The sequence below is a fragment of the Trachemys scripta genome, chromosome 2, assembly GCF_013100865.1.
Source record: "Trachemys scripta elegans isolate TJP31775 chromosome 2, CAS_Tse_1.0, whole genome shotgun sequence".
NCBI classification, from domain to species: Eukaryota; Metazoa; Chordata; order Testudines; family Emydidae; genus Trachemys; species Trachemys scripta.
The window spans coordinates 237,130,625-237,146,237 of NC_048299.1; the positions used below are offsets into that span (position 1 = coordinate 237,130,625).

A 15,613-nucleotide genomic window follows, 5' to 3' on the forward strand; every position below is an offset into this window, starting at 1 on the left:
CTGTGTGTGAATAAGCACATCATGCTTTACTACCTACACTGAGGAAGACAGATGATCAAGTATACAAGAGAACACAAAACAAAAGACTGGAATTGCTGTGTAAGACAAATTTACTTGGATCCCACGTGGAACGGAAATAAAACAGGCTTGCCAATTTTCTAGCTAACATGCCCACTTTAATTTAGCTTAGTTTGAAATTTTTGTGCATGTACAAATATTTTTCTTTCAGACTGAAGCTCTTTATATCTGCTGCTTGACAGCCAATAGCAGAGAATGGCCACTACCTTTCCCCTGTTTGCCACTTCCTATCCTTCCCTTGCTGCCAACTCACAACAGATTATTTTCCTTCCTCAAAACCGCCACTAATGCAGCTTTTAAAAACTTTATAGTAGGTGGCGCAGCTGCACTCTCCCTGCATAGCTCAATCATTTTAGCTCTGCAAGGAACCTGATCTGTAATCACCACTCTGGAGGCTGAATCCGAAACATACTTCTGAACCTGGCTATTTCACAAGGCAGCATACACTTTCTGTTTCTCTTCCTGCTGCATTATCTGTTACAAGGTCTTTTAAATTCGTAAGTCCAGGGATGTCTGACCCACTCACCTCCCCTTAGGGCTGCCCTAAAAACTGCTTCGCTTTATTGCTTTTCAGTGCAATAATGCATGTGCTAGTGGGATACAATGATTTTTCCAATCCTTCTTTGGCATCAGGAGTTTAGGTAGACTCTTTCCTAAACTGCTAAGTGATTAAAAAATCATTCCTGTCCGCTATTTTAACATGAAAGAATAACAACAAATGCCACATAGGGGGGTAGGGGTGTGGGGGAGGGCTGGGCACAAGGGAGAAGAATTCTTTTCAGAAAGCTTTTTGTTAATTTTAAAATAGGAATATGGATTCATTTGCATGTAATAACCAGTGGATATATTGCCATGGTGCTATATTTTTCTTCTCTTGATAGTCAAGCAAAATAACTTATCTAAAAAAAGAAATAAAATCCCCATTAAGTTTCAACAGAGATAAGGCAAGCAAACAGTTCATTTGTTACAAGTTTCCAGGTTTGTTTTCTTAAGCGTGCACTACTATACTTTTATTATTATTCTTTTTATTTGACATTGCTTTATGCCTTTGTTACATGAATTTCAATCATGATGTTACACAGAGTTAGGCTGTGTACACTGATATAAAACTCAAAATGGCAGTGAAATCATACGTTGTATGCTCAGCATCACTAGCATTTCAGAGAGCTTGAAAAACTAAAAATCTATTTTATATTAAAATGATCATGTGTGTTTATGTCACTGGAAATCATTAAATGAATGGACCAGTTGACAGCCTGAAAGATTTTTGCATTGAGGAAGACAAAGGAATCTTCCCTGAAGATTTTCCACCAAAGGGAGAGTCCCCTTGAAATTTTTATGACCTCCATGATACTTTTTCTGACATTTTTCTTATCCACTATCAGCTGCCTTCTGCGTCTCCTTCTGTGTTATCTATTAGCCATTCCCACAGTTAACCCTCCAATCCTTTATTTTTAATCACACTTCAAAAGCAAAGGGCAAGGCAGGGCTGACAGTGGAAATTTGCCAACTGGCCAGTATGAAATAGAGCAGAAAAAAAGAAATGACAGTTTCATTCCCCATTTGAAATTGCTGCACTCTTTGGATATCCCAGTCATTGCAGTTCATGTGCTTTCAAGTTCCTACAAAGTCCTACTTTATTTTGTTGAAATATAAAAGTTGAGAGCACTTCAGTGCCAGTTACTTACTCAATTGTGTTCCTGTCCACTTTTCCTGTCATATTAATGCCATAGAACTGCTGCATGGCAGCTATAGCTGATTGCATGGTCTCTGCAGAGCGCAACACCGACATGCTGGGGTCAGTTGGTGGAAGGTAGCCATACTTTTGTAACCATACCTGCAATGACAAGTACAGTTCCTATTACATAGAAATTACAGTTAAGTAAAATATTACCTAGTAGTTAGTCTCCATGTCATATCTGATGAAGCTTTTAATTCACCAAACATAAATCATGTTAGTTAGTTTGTAAAGAAGAAATTCTTTGGGGCTCTTATTTCACCAACTTTGCTAAGGATTCTGCTGTTTTAAGACCAAGAGCAGTTTATATCCTTGAGCCAGTTCTCATTATTATCTGCAAGTGCCAGCTTCAATTATTTACAGTATTTATTTATTTCAAGTAACAATTTAAGCACTTATCCCTGGCTCTAGGCACTTCCACCAATTTTTAAAGCAGACAAACTATAGACTCCACCACACATATGTCAAATATAATTGACTACCCACGTGGTTCATAATAATTTTTGCCCACTATAACAATAAATCCACAATAGCTCTTACACACAATGACACTGTTCTTATTTCCTCCTGAAACAGCCATGAAGAAGATGGGTTTGAAACATGCAAAAAAGGTTAACAAGTCCTTACTCTCATAGGCAAAAGGGTGGGGAGAAGGGACAGGAGGAAGTACCAGAGCCAACTCTCACTCCGGGTGAAAACCTGCCAACAGCCTCCTCCTTTCTAAATCAACATGAATCTAGCTCAGATGCTTATGATGCTCCCAATTGTGATAGTATGGTACACTGGGGGAGGGGCAGGTCCCAAACCATTTATGGCTTTATAGCCGGGGTGGCTAAACTGACTGACCCTCTGAGCCGCATACAACAATCTTCATAAGTTCAAGAGCTGGGGCGCACCTGCTGGGGCTTCAGCTCTGTGTGAAGCAGAGTCTTGGGACCAATGGGAGGTGCGGGAAGTGGCAGCCAGCACGTCCCTGCAGCCTATGTCACTTCCCACAGCTCCCATTAGCCGAGAACGGTGAACCGCGGCCACTGGGAGCTACAGGGGGCCATGCCTGTGGATGGTCAATGTAAACAAAATGTCTCACGTCCCGCCAGCAGATAACACTGATGGGCTGTGTGCCGAAGGTTGCCGACCCCTGCTCTATACCAAGGGTTCTCAACCTTTTTCTTTCTGAGCTCCCCCACACACATGCTATAAAAACTCCACGGCCCACCTATGCCACAATAACTGGTTTTCTGCATATAAAAGCCAGAGTCCGCATTAGGGGGTAGCAAGCAGGGCAATTGCCTGGGGCCTCATGCCACAGGGACCCCCCACAAAGCTTCATTACTCAGGCTTCAGCTTCAGCCCATGGTGGTGGAGCTGAGGACTCAGGCTTCAACCCCATGCAGTTGGACTTTAGCTTTCTGCCCTGGGCCCCAGCGACTCTAAGGCTGGCCCTTCTTGTCAGCCCCCCTGAAACCTTCTCGCAGCCCCCCAGGGAGTCTCGGACCCCTGGTTGAGAACCACTGCTCTATACCCAAGATACCAAAATGGCCTCCATCACCACAGTATCTGAGATGCTCAAAATCTTTAATGTATTTATCATCACAATATCCCTGTGAGGTAGGGAAGTGCCATCACCCCCATTTCACAGATGGGGAACTGAGGCATAGAGGGCTCTCTTGATGCAGCCCCAATTTGTGAATTCAAGCCTCCTGCACTCACCTTATTCATTAATCCACAGCTCTACCTCCAAGCAAGCTTTTCTAATCAATTAATTTGGGGCTTCCCCATCATAAATAAATTTCAGGCTTCTCTCTCTCCACCTGGTTACTGAATTATGTTCCTTTACCAACCTTCTAAAGTTGGGGTGACAAGACTAGACACTGTGATGCTCTGAATGAAAGAACACTTAGGACACATGAGAAAGAACTATCCTTTACGACCTCTCACATAAGCAGTCACCCTAGAGCAACTCCATCCACCCTCGCAAGGGAGCACAGATATATCAGCAACACTTTGTGGTCAACAATATCAATATCAAATGAATCAGATGAAAAATGTAGAGCCACACCTCCTCAGTCCTACTTAGCCTCATATTAGATCATATGCCTGGCCGGATAAAAATGCACCAACTGAGGTCCCCCTGTGTCATTCATCCAAGTATTGGTTATACATGCAAAGTTGAAAGCCTTATTGTTGATCAAATCATTGATGGTGATAACTTTATTAACCATCAACCATCCATGAAAGATGAAGACATGGGTCATTGCCAATGCAGGAACAAGACTGTTATATGTGACTGAAATGAAATCCTCATGTTTATCAGCAGCTCAGAAGTCTTAACTCAAGTAGGCTTAAACTGTACCTGCCTACCATATCCATAGTTTGTATTCAATCAGAAGGATGATGCTGTGCTCATCTGGCTGTACAAAAAGGGAAGGTGTCCTACCAGGTCAGTATTAGCATATGACCTGCCCACTGCTCCCTCAACATACTATCTCAAAGTACAAATGCGGCTCAGCCCAATAGCAATGTTCTATGCAATGGACGAGATTATACTGTCAGGTCCCATTTGACTGCAGCTTCCACATTTGGGGCCAAAGTTCATTTACTTTATACATTTCTGCTCTCTGTGAACCTTCTGGTTGATCAGGTCTCTGAATTTCAAAACTTCCCTGTAGTGTTGTCAAATAATAAAAATCCTATCTGTTGCAGTGCCCTCTACAGGAGATCCACATCTGTTTTCATTCTTGGATTCTCACTCTCTAGGCTGGGGCCGCAGGGCGTGAAATGTGAGATAGAGAAACGGGGAACATAGTCTCCAGCATATTAAAGACACAGTGGATGGACATTAAAGGGAATAAGTACAGCTCCCCTAAGCAGAAAGTTGATGGTGACACTATGGAGACCCAAGAATGAGGTTATTTTCTGGGCTCACTTATCACCTCAGAACAGAGCAGGTGAGGGGAAGCAAAGACTTGCAGAGAGTGAGAACTATGCAGGAAATGAAAACAAACCAATTAAGTAAAGTGCGAAAGAAAAGTCGTTCTTAACAACACTTTGCTGTTGCCTGAGACAGTACCAGCTTCTTCCTCTGGTATTCCAAATATGGATTTGTACCCTGTGGAGCAGAGACTGAGATGTGCTTTCCATGCAGATGCTCATCCCAGATGGCAGGAGCACATTGTTTTTGACTGCAGTGTAGGCTTCCGAGGCAGTCTATCCCTGATCCCCTACTAGGGCTGCCCCACTTCCAATTCTGATTCTGCTTCACCTCATAGCACAGGCAGCATTGCAAGCTGGGAGGGAGGGATATAGAGGGAGTTACCAGTGCCTGACTTCACTATAAGCTGATGCTCCACTCCCCTCCATTAGGGAAGTGGTAAAGAGCAAGAATGCAAAGGGGAGAAAGCAGGGCAGGCTGATACGCCCCATGACAGGGTGGGAGAAAAGTGGGTAGGGTGGTGGTAGAGGAAGCACCACAGTGGGTACAAGAGAAAGAGAGAAGAAGGATAGAATACCCCTCAAAGATCAAGAAGAGACCAATGTGTGAGTAGAAAGCTACCATAATCCTCCCTCAGTCTTCAGAACAATAACAAGTAGGGGAAACCACTGGCAGTGTATGGGAAGGTCACATGAATCTCCTCTGGAGAGATTTCTCTGCAGGTTCAGCTAAGCCTTGAGGATATGTCTCTAAACTGATCCAATTGCTGAATCTTTGGGATTGCTCCACTGCTGTCATACATATCAGTTTACATCGCTGTGCCCTTTCAATGAAGCATCATGCAGCAACACAAGGGAACAAATAGAGGGCTGCAAATATAGGAACTGATGGCTCCCGTTTCACTTCTATAGCCCCCCCCCCCCACTTTGGTAGGAGAGGAAATTTTTAATAACTCATTCAAAATCTTTTAGGTTCTGAGTTCCCAATAATTAAGATATACACAAAACACCTAATTTAAAATTCAGCAAAAGGGACACACATCCCTCCAGTAGCTGGGAGGCTCCTAAACCTTGTCTTTTTCAGAGAACATCCTCTGGGAAAAAGTTTCAAATGCTGGTAACTATAGAGGAGACATTGGAATTTTGAGTGAAATCACAAACAGAGGAAAGCAAGAAAATGAGGTAACTGGAATAGGAGGTAAAGAAAAGCAATTCTGGTCCATCTTTGCAGAAATTGTCCTTCCCCAGAACTAAAATTAGATGTATCCTATGTTCTAATCCAATGCAGGAGTGATAATACAGTGTTGTCAGGGAAGTATATTTTCAGAACCCGTCTTATACTCTAGGGAGCTCATCTATCATGAAACAAGAAAATAGTGAAGTACACTCCTCATACATGTAATGACTGGGGTTGCAATGAAGACTGCACCAACTCTGTTACCTCGTTAACAGTGATGAAGTCTGTAATAGATTTCACTCATTTATGAGATTAATATAAAAAGATGCATGTTATCTCAAGTACAGAACTTTCCCGTCATGCAATAATCTGTATGTAACCGAAAAGGATTCTATCAAAGTAGTTTTCATACATATGTTTTTTACTCACTGTTCACAACAGCCTCTTGGAAATCTGAAGTGTTTCGTAACCAGTTTTTTTCCCCTCCACTGCATATGCATACTGGTTTCTTACTAGGTTACCAATAAGCATCAGGCTGTAACAAAATGATTTTGGAAGTATTTTAAGAAGAAATAAAGCATTGGGACTGAAACATTTGACATGAAAAAATAGAATCCCACAAATTTTAAACGAAGTATATGAAGTGCCTAAGTGACACAGGAAACAATGCTTATTTAAAGCAAGGGGGAGGGAGAAACAGGATTTCAATAGCAAGAGCTTTCTCAGGTATTTAGGTACCTGAGACTCATTGAAAGATAATGGGATTTAGGCACCTACATGCCTATATCACTTTTGAAAATGGGACACAGGCTCCTAAGTCAAGGAGGCACTTTTGTAAGTGTTACCATATGTCTATGTGAAAATGTACACCAATGGATTTTCTTGAGTTACACTACAGTCCTTCAGCCATTATACGGCCTTCTTAGGGCTGCCCCAATAGTGCATGTTGTAAGCTGATAATGGTGTATTCTAATTACCTGCTGTAACAAACACTGACTTTTCAGTGATAAGCTGATGAGGCAGACCAGAAACTATTATTTACAGAGAACACTATAGGGTAATTTCTGCTCTGCTTCCCCCACATCCTCGCCCCTATATTTCTGATTTCACCAGTCCTGTACTGAAGGGCTCTTTCTCTTTTTAATGCCCCGAGAAACAGCAGTGGCCCTTCAAAGAGCACAGAAATTTGGGGTGCTTTCTGCAGCATATCTATTCAGTATGAAGCTTCCTCGGATGACAGGATAACACATATTTTGGATGGGGGAAAGTAGTAGATATCATCCTATCTCAACTTCAGTAAGGCTTTTGACACTGTCTCTCATGACCTTCTCATAAACAAAGTAACAAAATATAGCCTAGATGAACCTACCATAAAATAGGTGCACTACTGGCTGGAAAACTGTTCTCAGAGAGTAGTTATCAGTGGTTCACAATTGAGCTGGAAGGGTATGTTGAGTGGGGTCCCACCGGTTCTGTTCAATATCTTCATAAATGATTTGGCATAGAGAGTACACTTATAAAGTTTGCGGACGATACCAAGCTGGGAGGGGTTACAAGTGCTTTGTAGGACAGAATTAGAATTCAACATAATCTTCATAAAATGGACAAATGCTCTGAATTAAAAAGGTTGAACTTCAATAAGGATAAATGCAAAGTACTCCATGTAGGAGGGAAAAATCAATTGCATATACACAAAATGGGAAATGACTGCCTAGGAAGGAGAACTGCAGAAAAGGATCTCAGGTTTATAGTGGATCACAAACTAAATATGGATCAACAATGTAACACTGTTGCAAAAAAAGCAAACATCATTTTGGAATGTATTAGCAGGAGTGTTGTAAGCAAGACACAAGAAATAATTCTTCTGCTCTACTCAGCAGTGACAAGCCTCCACTGGAGTGTCCTGTCAGGGAAGATGTGGACAAATGTGAGAAAGTCCAGAGAAGAGCAACAAAAACAATTAAAGGTCTAGAAACATGACCCTGAGGAAAGACTGGAAAAAACAGGTTTGTTTAGTCTGGAAAAGAGAAGACTGATTACAGTCGTCTAGCATGTAAAAAGGTGTTATAAAGAGGAGGGTGATAAATTGTTCTCCTTAACCATTAAGGATAGGACAGGGGCTTAAATTGCAGCAAAGTAGATTTAGGTTAGACATTAGGGAGCTTCCTAACTGTAAAAGTAGTTAAACACTAGAATAAATTATCTAGGGAGGTTGTGGAAGCTCCGTCACTGGAGGTTTTTAAAAATAGGTTAGACCAGAGGTGGGCAACCAGCGGGCTACATGTGGCCCATCAGGGTAATCTGATTGTGGGCCGTGAGACATTTTGCTGACATTGACTGTTCGCAGGCACGGCCCTCCACAGCTCCCAGTGGCCGCAGTTCGCCGTTCCCGGCCAATGGGAGCTGTGGGAAGCAGTGAGCAGGGATGTGCTGGTTGCCACTTCCCACAGCTCCCATTGGCTGGGAACGGAGAACCGCAGCCACTGGGAGCTGCGGGGGGCCAGGCCTGCGGATGGTCAATGTCAGCAAAATGTCTCGCGGCCCACAATCAGATGACCTTGATTGGACGCATACAGGCTGCAGATTGCCCACCACTGGGTTAGACAAAGACCTGTCAGAGATGGTCTAGATAATATCTAGTCCTGCCTCAGTGCAGGGGACTAGACTAAGTGACCTGTCAAGGTACCTTCTAGTCCTACATTTCTATAACTTACCAAAGATAACATGTTAATATGACATAAATAACAGCAACATAAACAATGGGAGATGGTATCCTAGCCTGTTAATAGTATCTATAAACATGGATAATAACTATAGCAATTAACAAATGAACTCACCAGCTTTGACTGGTGTGTTACTGATTGGTGGAATCTTAGATAAAGGAAACAAGTTAACAACTAAGAAATCCTGAATCTTCAGAACCCACTGATCTGGATGTAATAAACAATCCCCTTCTTTGAAACCTCATATTGGGGTGGAAAAAAACTTAAATGGAAACAACTATCCTCAGAACTTCACAAACAACAATCCTCTCTGCTATTGCAAAGATGTCAAAACAAGTGTTTAGATGGAACAAAGGAGGAACCAAACTGTTGGCCTGAAAATTTAACAGATGTCCTCTCTTTCCAGACAGGAAAAAAAGTGACTGAGTTCTTGTCTAGTGAATTACTGAAATAAACTGGATTGCTTTCTGAGCCCCATTGCCAGTACAAACGATCATTGTGACAGTTCGGGGATATGTCTGCGTCATGCAATGAATTCCAAGTTGTTTTATGAATGTCATTTATGATTGTAACCTTCATTGTGGATTAGATCATCCATCCTTTAGCAGGGAACTGACATCCACTGAAGACACCTATGTCTCGGAATCAGTGACAGAGCAATCAAGGGTCAGCAGCAGCACTGGAGTGGAACAATAGGTCTGCAGCTAGCAGGAGCCATTTATTTTGAATGACTTTCTATCCAGAAGCTGACTTGGTAGGTGTGGGGGCCAGGGGCCAGTGCAGGAAACTCCCCAATAGAAGTTCCTGGGTAAGAAAGCTGACAAAGGCTGCTTTTCCGAGCAAGAAGCCATTCCCGTGGCAGAAGTAAGACAGTCACCCCAAGAAGGACACACGGGCTGCGTAGTCCAAGGATTCAGACCAAACCCAGGACTGTCAGAGATAGTCACAATGAGGAGGGATGTGTTCAGAATAGTTGCTCTCCTAAGATCTAACACTGTACTGTTGTTTAAGAGTAAAAATGTTCAGGAGGGCTGTGGCACTGGTTCCAGGGTCAGGACAGCTGGACTGTGGGGTCCCACTTCTTGGACATGGGATCTATACCAGGGAGTGCAACTGAAACTCCCAGTCACTACCCAGATACAGGGTACTTGGAAGCACCTGGGATTCAGCAGTTGGACCCAACAGCAACAGACTGCTATCCAGCTAGAGAGTGGGTTGGGACAAGTTGTGACATATTATGACCAAAAGCTTGGTCCTGGAAGGAAATTCCTTTGGGAGACATGATTCAATTATCCACAACAATTGTGGATTTATTACTGACTGAAGACTGAGAACCTACTTCACAAATTATTCAGGGCAATGCTCTCCACTCACTAACAAAAATCTCTGAACAAGTCTATTATGAAGCCAAGCCCATGGAACCACCTCCAGACATGAAACTAACAGTCCTAGTAGATGTAAACACTCCCTCAGAGAGCATATGTTGAGAGATGTTATCCTCCTTATGGCTTGCTGGATTTTCTGTAGCTTCTTAGAAAATTAGAATACTTTTATGAAGAGTGTGCTGTATGGAAGAAATTGGCCAGATAAGTAAGATGCTGGAAAACGTGAAGAGAAACTCTTGAAACTTCTAGAACTAAGTCCTAGAAAGCTTGCAGAACCATGTTTATGCCTACTTTGATTAAATCCACAGGAAAGTCCCTAGAGGGGGCAGACTTCCATGTACACAGTTAATGACATTCTTTTTACTGAGGGCTGCTGCGATATCTCTATCATATCTCTCCGGATCTTCTGAGAGATGGCCAAACAGGCAAGAGCTATTGTGCACAATATATCCAGGGTGAAACACAGATAGATCTGGTGGGACAGGACAATGTGCATATGAAAATCTGTCCTGCAGTCAGATAATTCCATAAAATAACAATTTTATTCACACCAAAACTTAACTCTGAAATCATAGAATCATAGGGACCTCGAAAGGCCATCTAGTCCAGTCCCCTGCACTCATGGCAGGACTAAGTATTACCTAGACCATCCTTGACAGGTGTTTGTCTAACCTGCTCTTAAAAATCTCCAATGATGGAGATTCCACAACCTCCCTAGGCAATTTATTCCAGTGCTTAACCACCCTGACAGTTAGGAAGTTTTTCCTAATGTCCAACTTAAACCTCCCTTGCTGCAATTTAATCCCATTGTTTCTTATCCTATCCTCAGATGTTAAGAAGAACAATTTTTCTTCTTCCTCCTTGGAACAACCTTTTATGTATTTGAAAACTGTTATGTCCCCTCTCAGGGACATATGCTCCTGAATTTACCTGAGAATAAATCCTTTGCAATCTGTGTTCCTGCTGACCCAACAACATGAAAAGCAATCCTATGAGAGTACCCTTTCCTTTTCTTTGAACTGGAAAGACATTGGGACAGAATTATCCAGGACAGGAGCCCATATTCAGTACACTAATCCTCTATTATTTCTGTCATGACCCACACATATGCAAAGTACCACTCCAAGTCCTTTGAAATGGGATAACCTATACTCTGCAAGCAAAGCCAAACATGCTCCTGAACAGTCACAATGTTTCCCAATCTCTCTAATCTTAGGTCTGCAAGTGTCTGCTCCTATCATGAGGATTAAATAAATGATTTCCAGAGAATCAGGAAACTGAATATGTGTCCCATTTTATGATTGTTTGGGGAGAGAGAGAGGGAGGCTCTAATTGGGAAGGGTCCCTATTGTGCTAGTCTGAACAAACTAAATAAGAGGGAGTCTCTTCCTCTTTCATGATGAAAGAGTATTTGTGCATTTTCATGATCATTTTCTGAAGTTTTTGCTCAATGGTTTCTATAATGCAGCTTCCAAAGATATACGGTCAGCTTCTACTCAGCTAAACATCCCAGCGGGTTGGATCTTTATATAACGTTAAACAGGCTCCCCCTAAAGCCTCACAATCTTCCATGTCCAAAACAGGCTCACCTTATCTATGGATATTGTCCTGGGGAGAAGCCGCCTCAGAGGGATAATGGTCGGTCTACCTCCATCTTGACCTACCTAAGAGAGGGAGATAGAAGGGCTGTAGGGCTTCCCCTTTCTCCAGGGGACTTTCTACGGAAGGGACATGGGCTTCTCCCCCTTCTTTCACACCCAGGAGTTATCCTCGAGCATCTGCTAAGGGTCCCCTCTTCCCATTTAGCTCCCTCACAGCTCCTCCTATTGAAATCCTGTTTCTCTCTCCCCCTTGCTTTGCCTCACTTCTCCTGTGAATGACATCCATCAGTCTCTGTGTGCTCTCCAACAGATGTCCCCCATTTGTGTACCACTTCATGCGCATCCTTTCTGTCCGTTATGCCTTTCTATGCTCCACCACCTAAGCCTGCTCTGTACAGGCCTGTCTAATGGCAGGAACCTACAACAGAACTGCTCATGCAGCTGCCCAGGACATGGAGCACTGCTGGCCACACCAAGAGCATACATGCAGTGTGTTCTAGAGGAATGAGCATGAGGCTGACAGTCAGGAACCAATCCTGCCACTGACTCTCTGTGTGGGTTGGGAAATTTGCTTGACCTTTCTGTGGATCAGTCTGTACAACATGGATAATATTTACCTACTTCCCTCCTCACAGAGTTGCAAGGATTTGTAAAGGGCTTGGAACGTGTAAAGTGCCATATACTTGCTATCGTGATTTAATGAGGTCTCTAGTACAGCAATAACTAGAGTTCAAAGTGCTTCTTTCTCATCATTACACTACAGAGGATTACAGCAAGTTGAGGGGATAAACCCTAGCATGCCTTGGTATTAGCATTTCTTTGATCCCCATACATTTGCACTACCTCACCTCCAAGCTGATTATTTCTGTCTAAATCTATCTAATCTATATACACAGGCTTTATCTGTAGTGTACTTGGGAGGAGGGGTGTTTCTTCCAAGTCATTGGCTTTAATGGTAAGCAGGGGACAGATACAGCTTCCTGCTTTCTTCCTACAATTTAACACTTTTTTCTCTTCTTCGCCTCCTCTATTTTAGATTCCACTAAGATATAAAAAATGATCACAGACATACGTCCTCACCATACCAAAAAGAAAAAGATAAAGATGAAGAAAAAGAAAGACAATCTACATCTGCTGCCACCATCTCATAAGAAGCAAAGAAGTGACTGAAGGTGCTTGGTGCTCATTTTAAATGCTGCAGAATCTTCTGAGCTCTGTGAATGATCACTGCAGCCTGTCAATTACTTCCTGAAAGAAGCACCCATCAGTTTTGCCTATGTTAGCTATGTGGGGGGTAGAAATAGCTTTGTTGCCTGTATAAGAATTTAGCTTCATTGTCTGTATAAGAAAAATAGGAACTACTGTATATACATTACCGCTATGAAATTTGCATTGCTATTTGGCATTCCTGCTAATGTAATTTTGTATATGTACCTACATATATGATATTGACATAAAAAAACTGTCCTTTGGATATGTCCCAATAGATGGTTTAATAAAAGTGTAGAAACTTTGTTCTAAGACATTTACACAGGAAATACATACATACATAATGTACTAACAGATGGTGGTGTGCTACTTTAAAAAGGCTCATGGGAAGGTAGTCCATTGTAATAAAATCAAAAGGTCAAGCTGCAAAGTTCCTTTGGGGAAATGATTATTTAAACCACATCTGACATTTGGTATTTGAAACTATTAGATAAAAGTAGCTACTATTGCACTTTCCAAGGCTTTAAGTTTGCATTAGATTACATGTTTGCATGGATTACAAGATAAACATCTATAGGAAACGTGTGTTAGTCAACCCGTTTTTTCTTGTTCGTCTCAATAGCACTTTTATTTAATTTCCCGTTTCCTCATCATTTTTTTCTATCTTTATACAGCCCTAAGCAAAAACAAATTTTGAATTCTAGAAATATATCCTTAAATATAAATACAAACAATAGTGTTCTCATATTTCAACTGAGACCAGATCTGCAAAATAATAAAAACCAGACCGAAGCAAATTAACAAATACCATACCACACTGCACACTGAGGTGCATACAGTTAATGTGTAAAATTCTACAACTGTAGAGAAAAATAATCCAAATTAGTCCCACTGAAATCAACAGCAAAACTGACTTCCGTGACAGCAGCATTGGACCCCAAAGTACGTCACTGAAATGGAACCTATTGCCTCTTCTTTCCCTTCCACTCATCTCCCACAACTAATCCTGTCCCCACTCCTTGCAATACATATTCTAGCAGCTCAAGTTTCAGTTCAGATATATACTTTGGGGATGTAGAGATAGTAAAAGGTTATATTCATTGCTGTTCAGTATTTTTAAAAGCTTCTGATAGAAAAACTTCAAATTCTACAATATTTGCAATCATTTCCAAGCTTGTGTGAGGGAATATTTTTGAATCCCATGATGAAAATAGCCTTTTAAAATAAATTCACACTAAAGTTACTTTTAAACCTTATATTTCTCATTTCTGCCTGTCTCTTCTTTTCTCAAAAAAGTCAGCTATTTGAGACCTAAACTTTAGAGATGCTGTGGTTCAAAGTTGCCTATTATTCTGCTAAACAAAGTTCTATAGTTTAGAATCAGGCTTTTTTTCTGATTATTTCATAAAATTATAATATTTTAAGTGCCATAATGGCTCTTTGAGAAACTTTACTCCTGTTTTCTTTAGAAGCCTGGAGAAGATAGATGGGCTTGGATTTTATAAGGAAAATAAAGCATATGACTATAACCAAATCATAGTCTTCTATGGAAATACAAGAGAGGGTAAGAAAAGGCCACAGAAAATTGTGCAAGGCTCAGTTTTTGGAGTTTCCATCATATCTTCGCCTCTACAGGTGAGGCGTTAGGGGTTAGTGGAGGAGGCAAGGAGTATAATCTCCCCAACCTACAGATTTCCTGGGGAAAGGAACCCCCAATCTTGAGAGCAGTTTATGTCTGCCATTCAATTGCTCTGAACCCCATTTTCCCCAGGCAGACACCATCTGTAGCTGTGCAGTAAGTGAGGATTGGATTTCTAATCAGAAGCCACAGGAATCACCAGGAGATGGTTGTATGGAAAATGACTAATCTACTACTCCATTCCCACCTACCCCATCTTTGAAGCCTTGCCTCCAATGCTGGAAGACTGTTAATCCTATAGTGCTCCAGCAGAAGAGTTTTCACAGGGATTCCAAGGACAGGGGAGACAGTGTTGTGGAGCTAAAATTCCCCACTTCCCTAGGAGAGTTCTGTAAGAGAAGGGTGACTGCTCCTGAGAAGGTAGCAGCCAAATGGAAACTACTACTGCAATTTTATATACTTACCTGCAAGCGTTCTCACTCCATGTAAATGTGTAATTTACATGGAGCCATGCAGTAGCTCTGCACTGTAAACAGCAATGGTGACAATGCCAGATAAATACATTGATATTTTTATATCCCTTTAACAGTTTCCATTTCCTTTATGTTAATTCTGGTCCAGTAAATATGACAGTTTGTTAATAGACTGGCTTTTCACCATGGTTCAAATCCTACTTAGGTCACACATGAAAATGAGTTTAGTGATTCATCTTAGTGCCTTGTTCGACATTTGCCCATACTTCAAAATCACCATAAAATGTGTCACAACTGGCTTCATGACTAGATTGATAAGTATGTTACAGATGAGGTACATTGACAGAACTATGTGTAGAAGATTGTATAGCTCCTGCCTGCTAGCCTGCTTGCTGTGCTATGGACCACAGTCAATTCTGGTACAAAAGATCCATTGACTGATGACAGAACATGACCACTGTGGCTAGCTGTACTAGACCCTCACTTTCATGAACCTAGAAGCCATCAAATGTGTTCACTTGAAAAGTAACTGAATCCCATTTACTTAGCAGATGTATGGACTCCTTCTACGATTACTAGAAAGACAACACACATTTCAGTGCATCTGCAATTCTCCTTTTTATGTCACTTTCCAAAATTCCTTTTGTTGTTGTTGATAA

General features: G+C 41.6%; 1 protein-coding gene across 3 annotated transcripts in view; it reads right to left on the reverse strand.

Annotated features, from left to right (window-relative positions):
* MMP16 (matrix metallopeptidase 16) overlaps positions 1–15,613 on the reverse strand; it is a 252,256-nt gene that overhangs the window by 132,651 nt on the left and 103,992 nt on the right. For all 3 annotated transcript variants that reach the window (XM_034763231.1, XM_034763230.1, XM_034763232.1), the window contains exon 2: positions 1,767–1,915. In XM_034763231.1, coding sequence (XP_034619122.1) covers positions 1,767–1,915 — 149 coding nt within the window. The remainder of the gene's footprint in view (positions 1–1,766; positions 1,916–15,613) is intronic.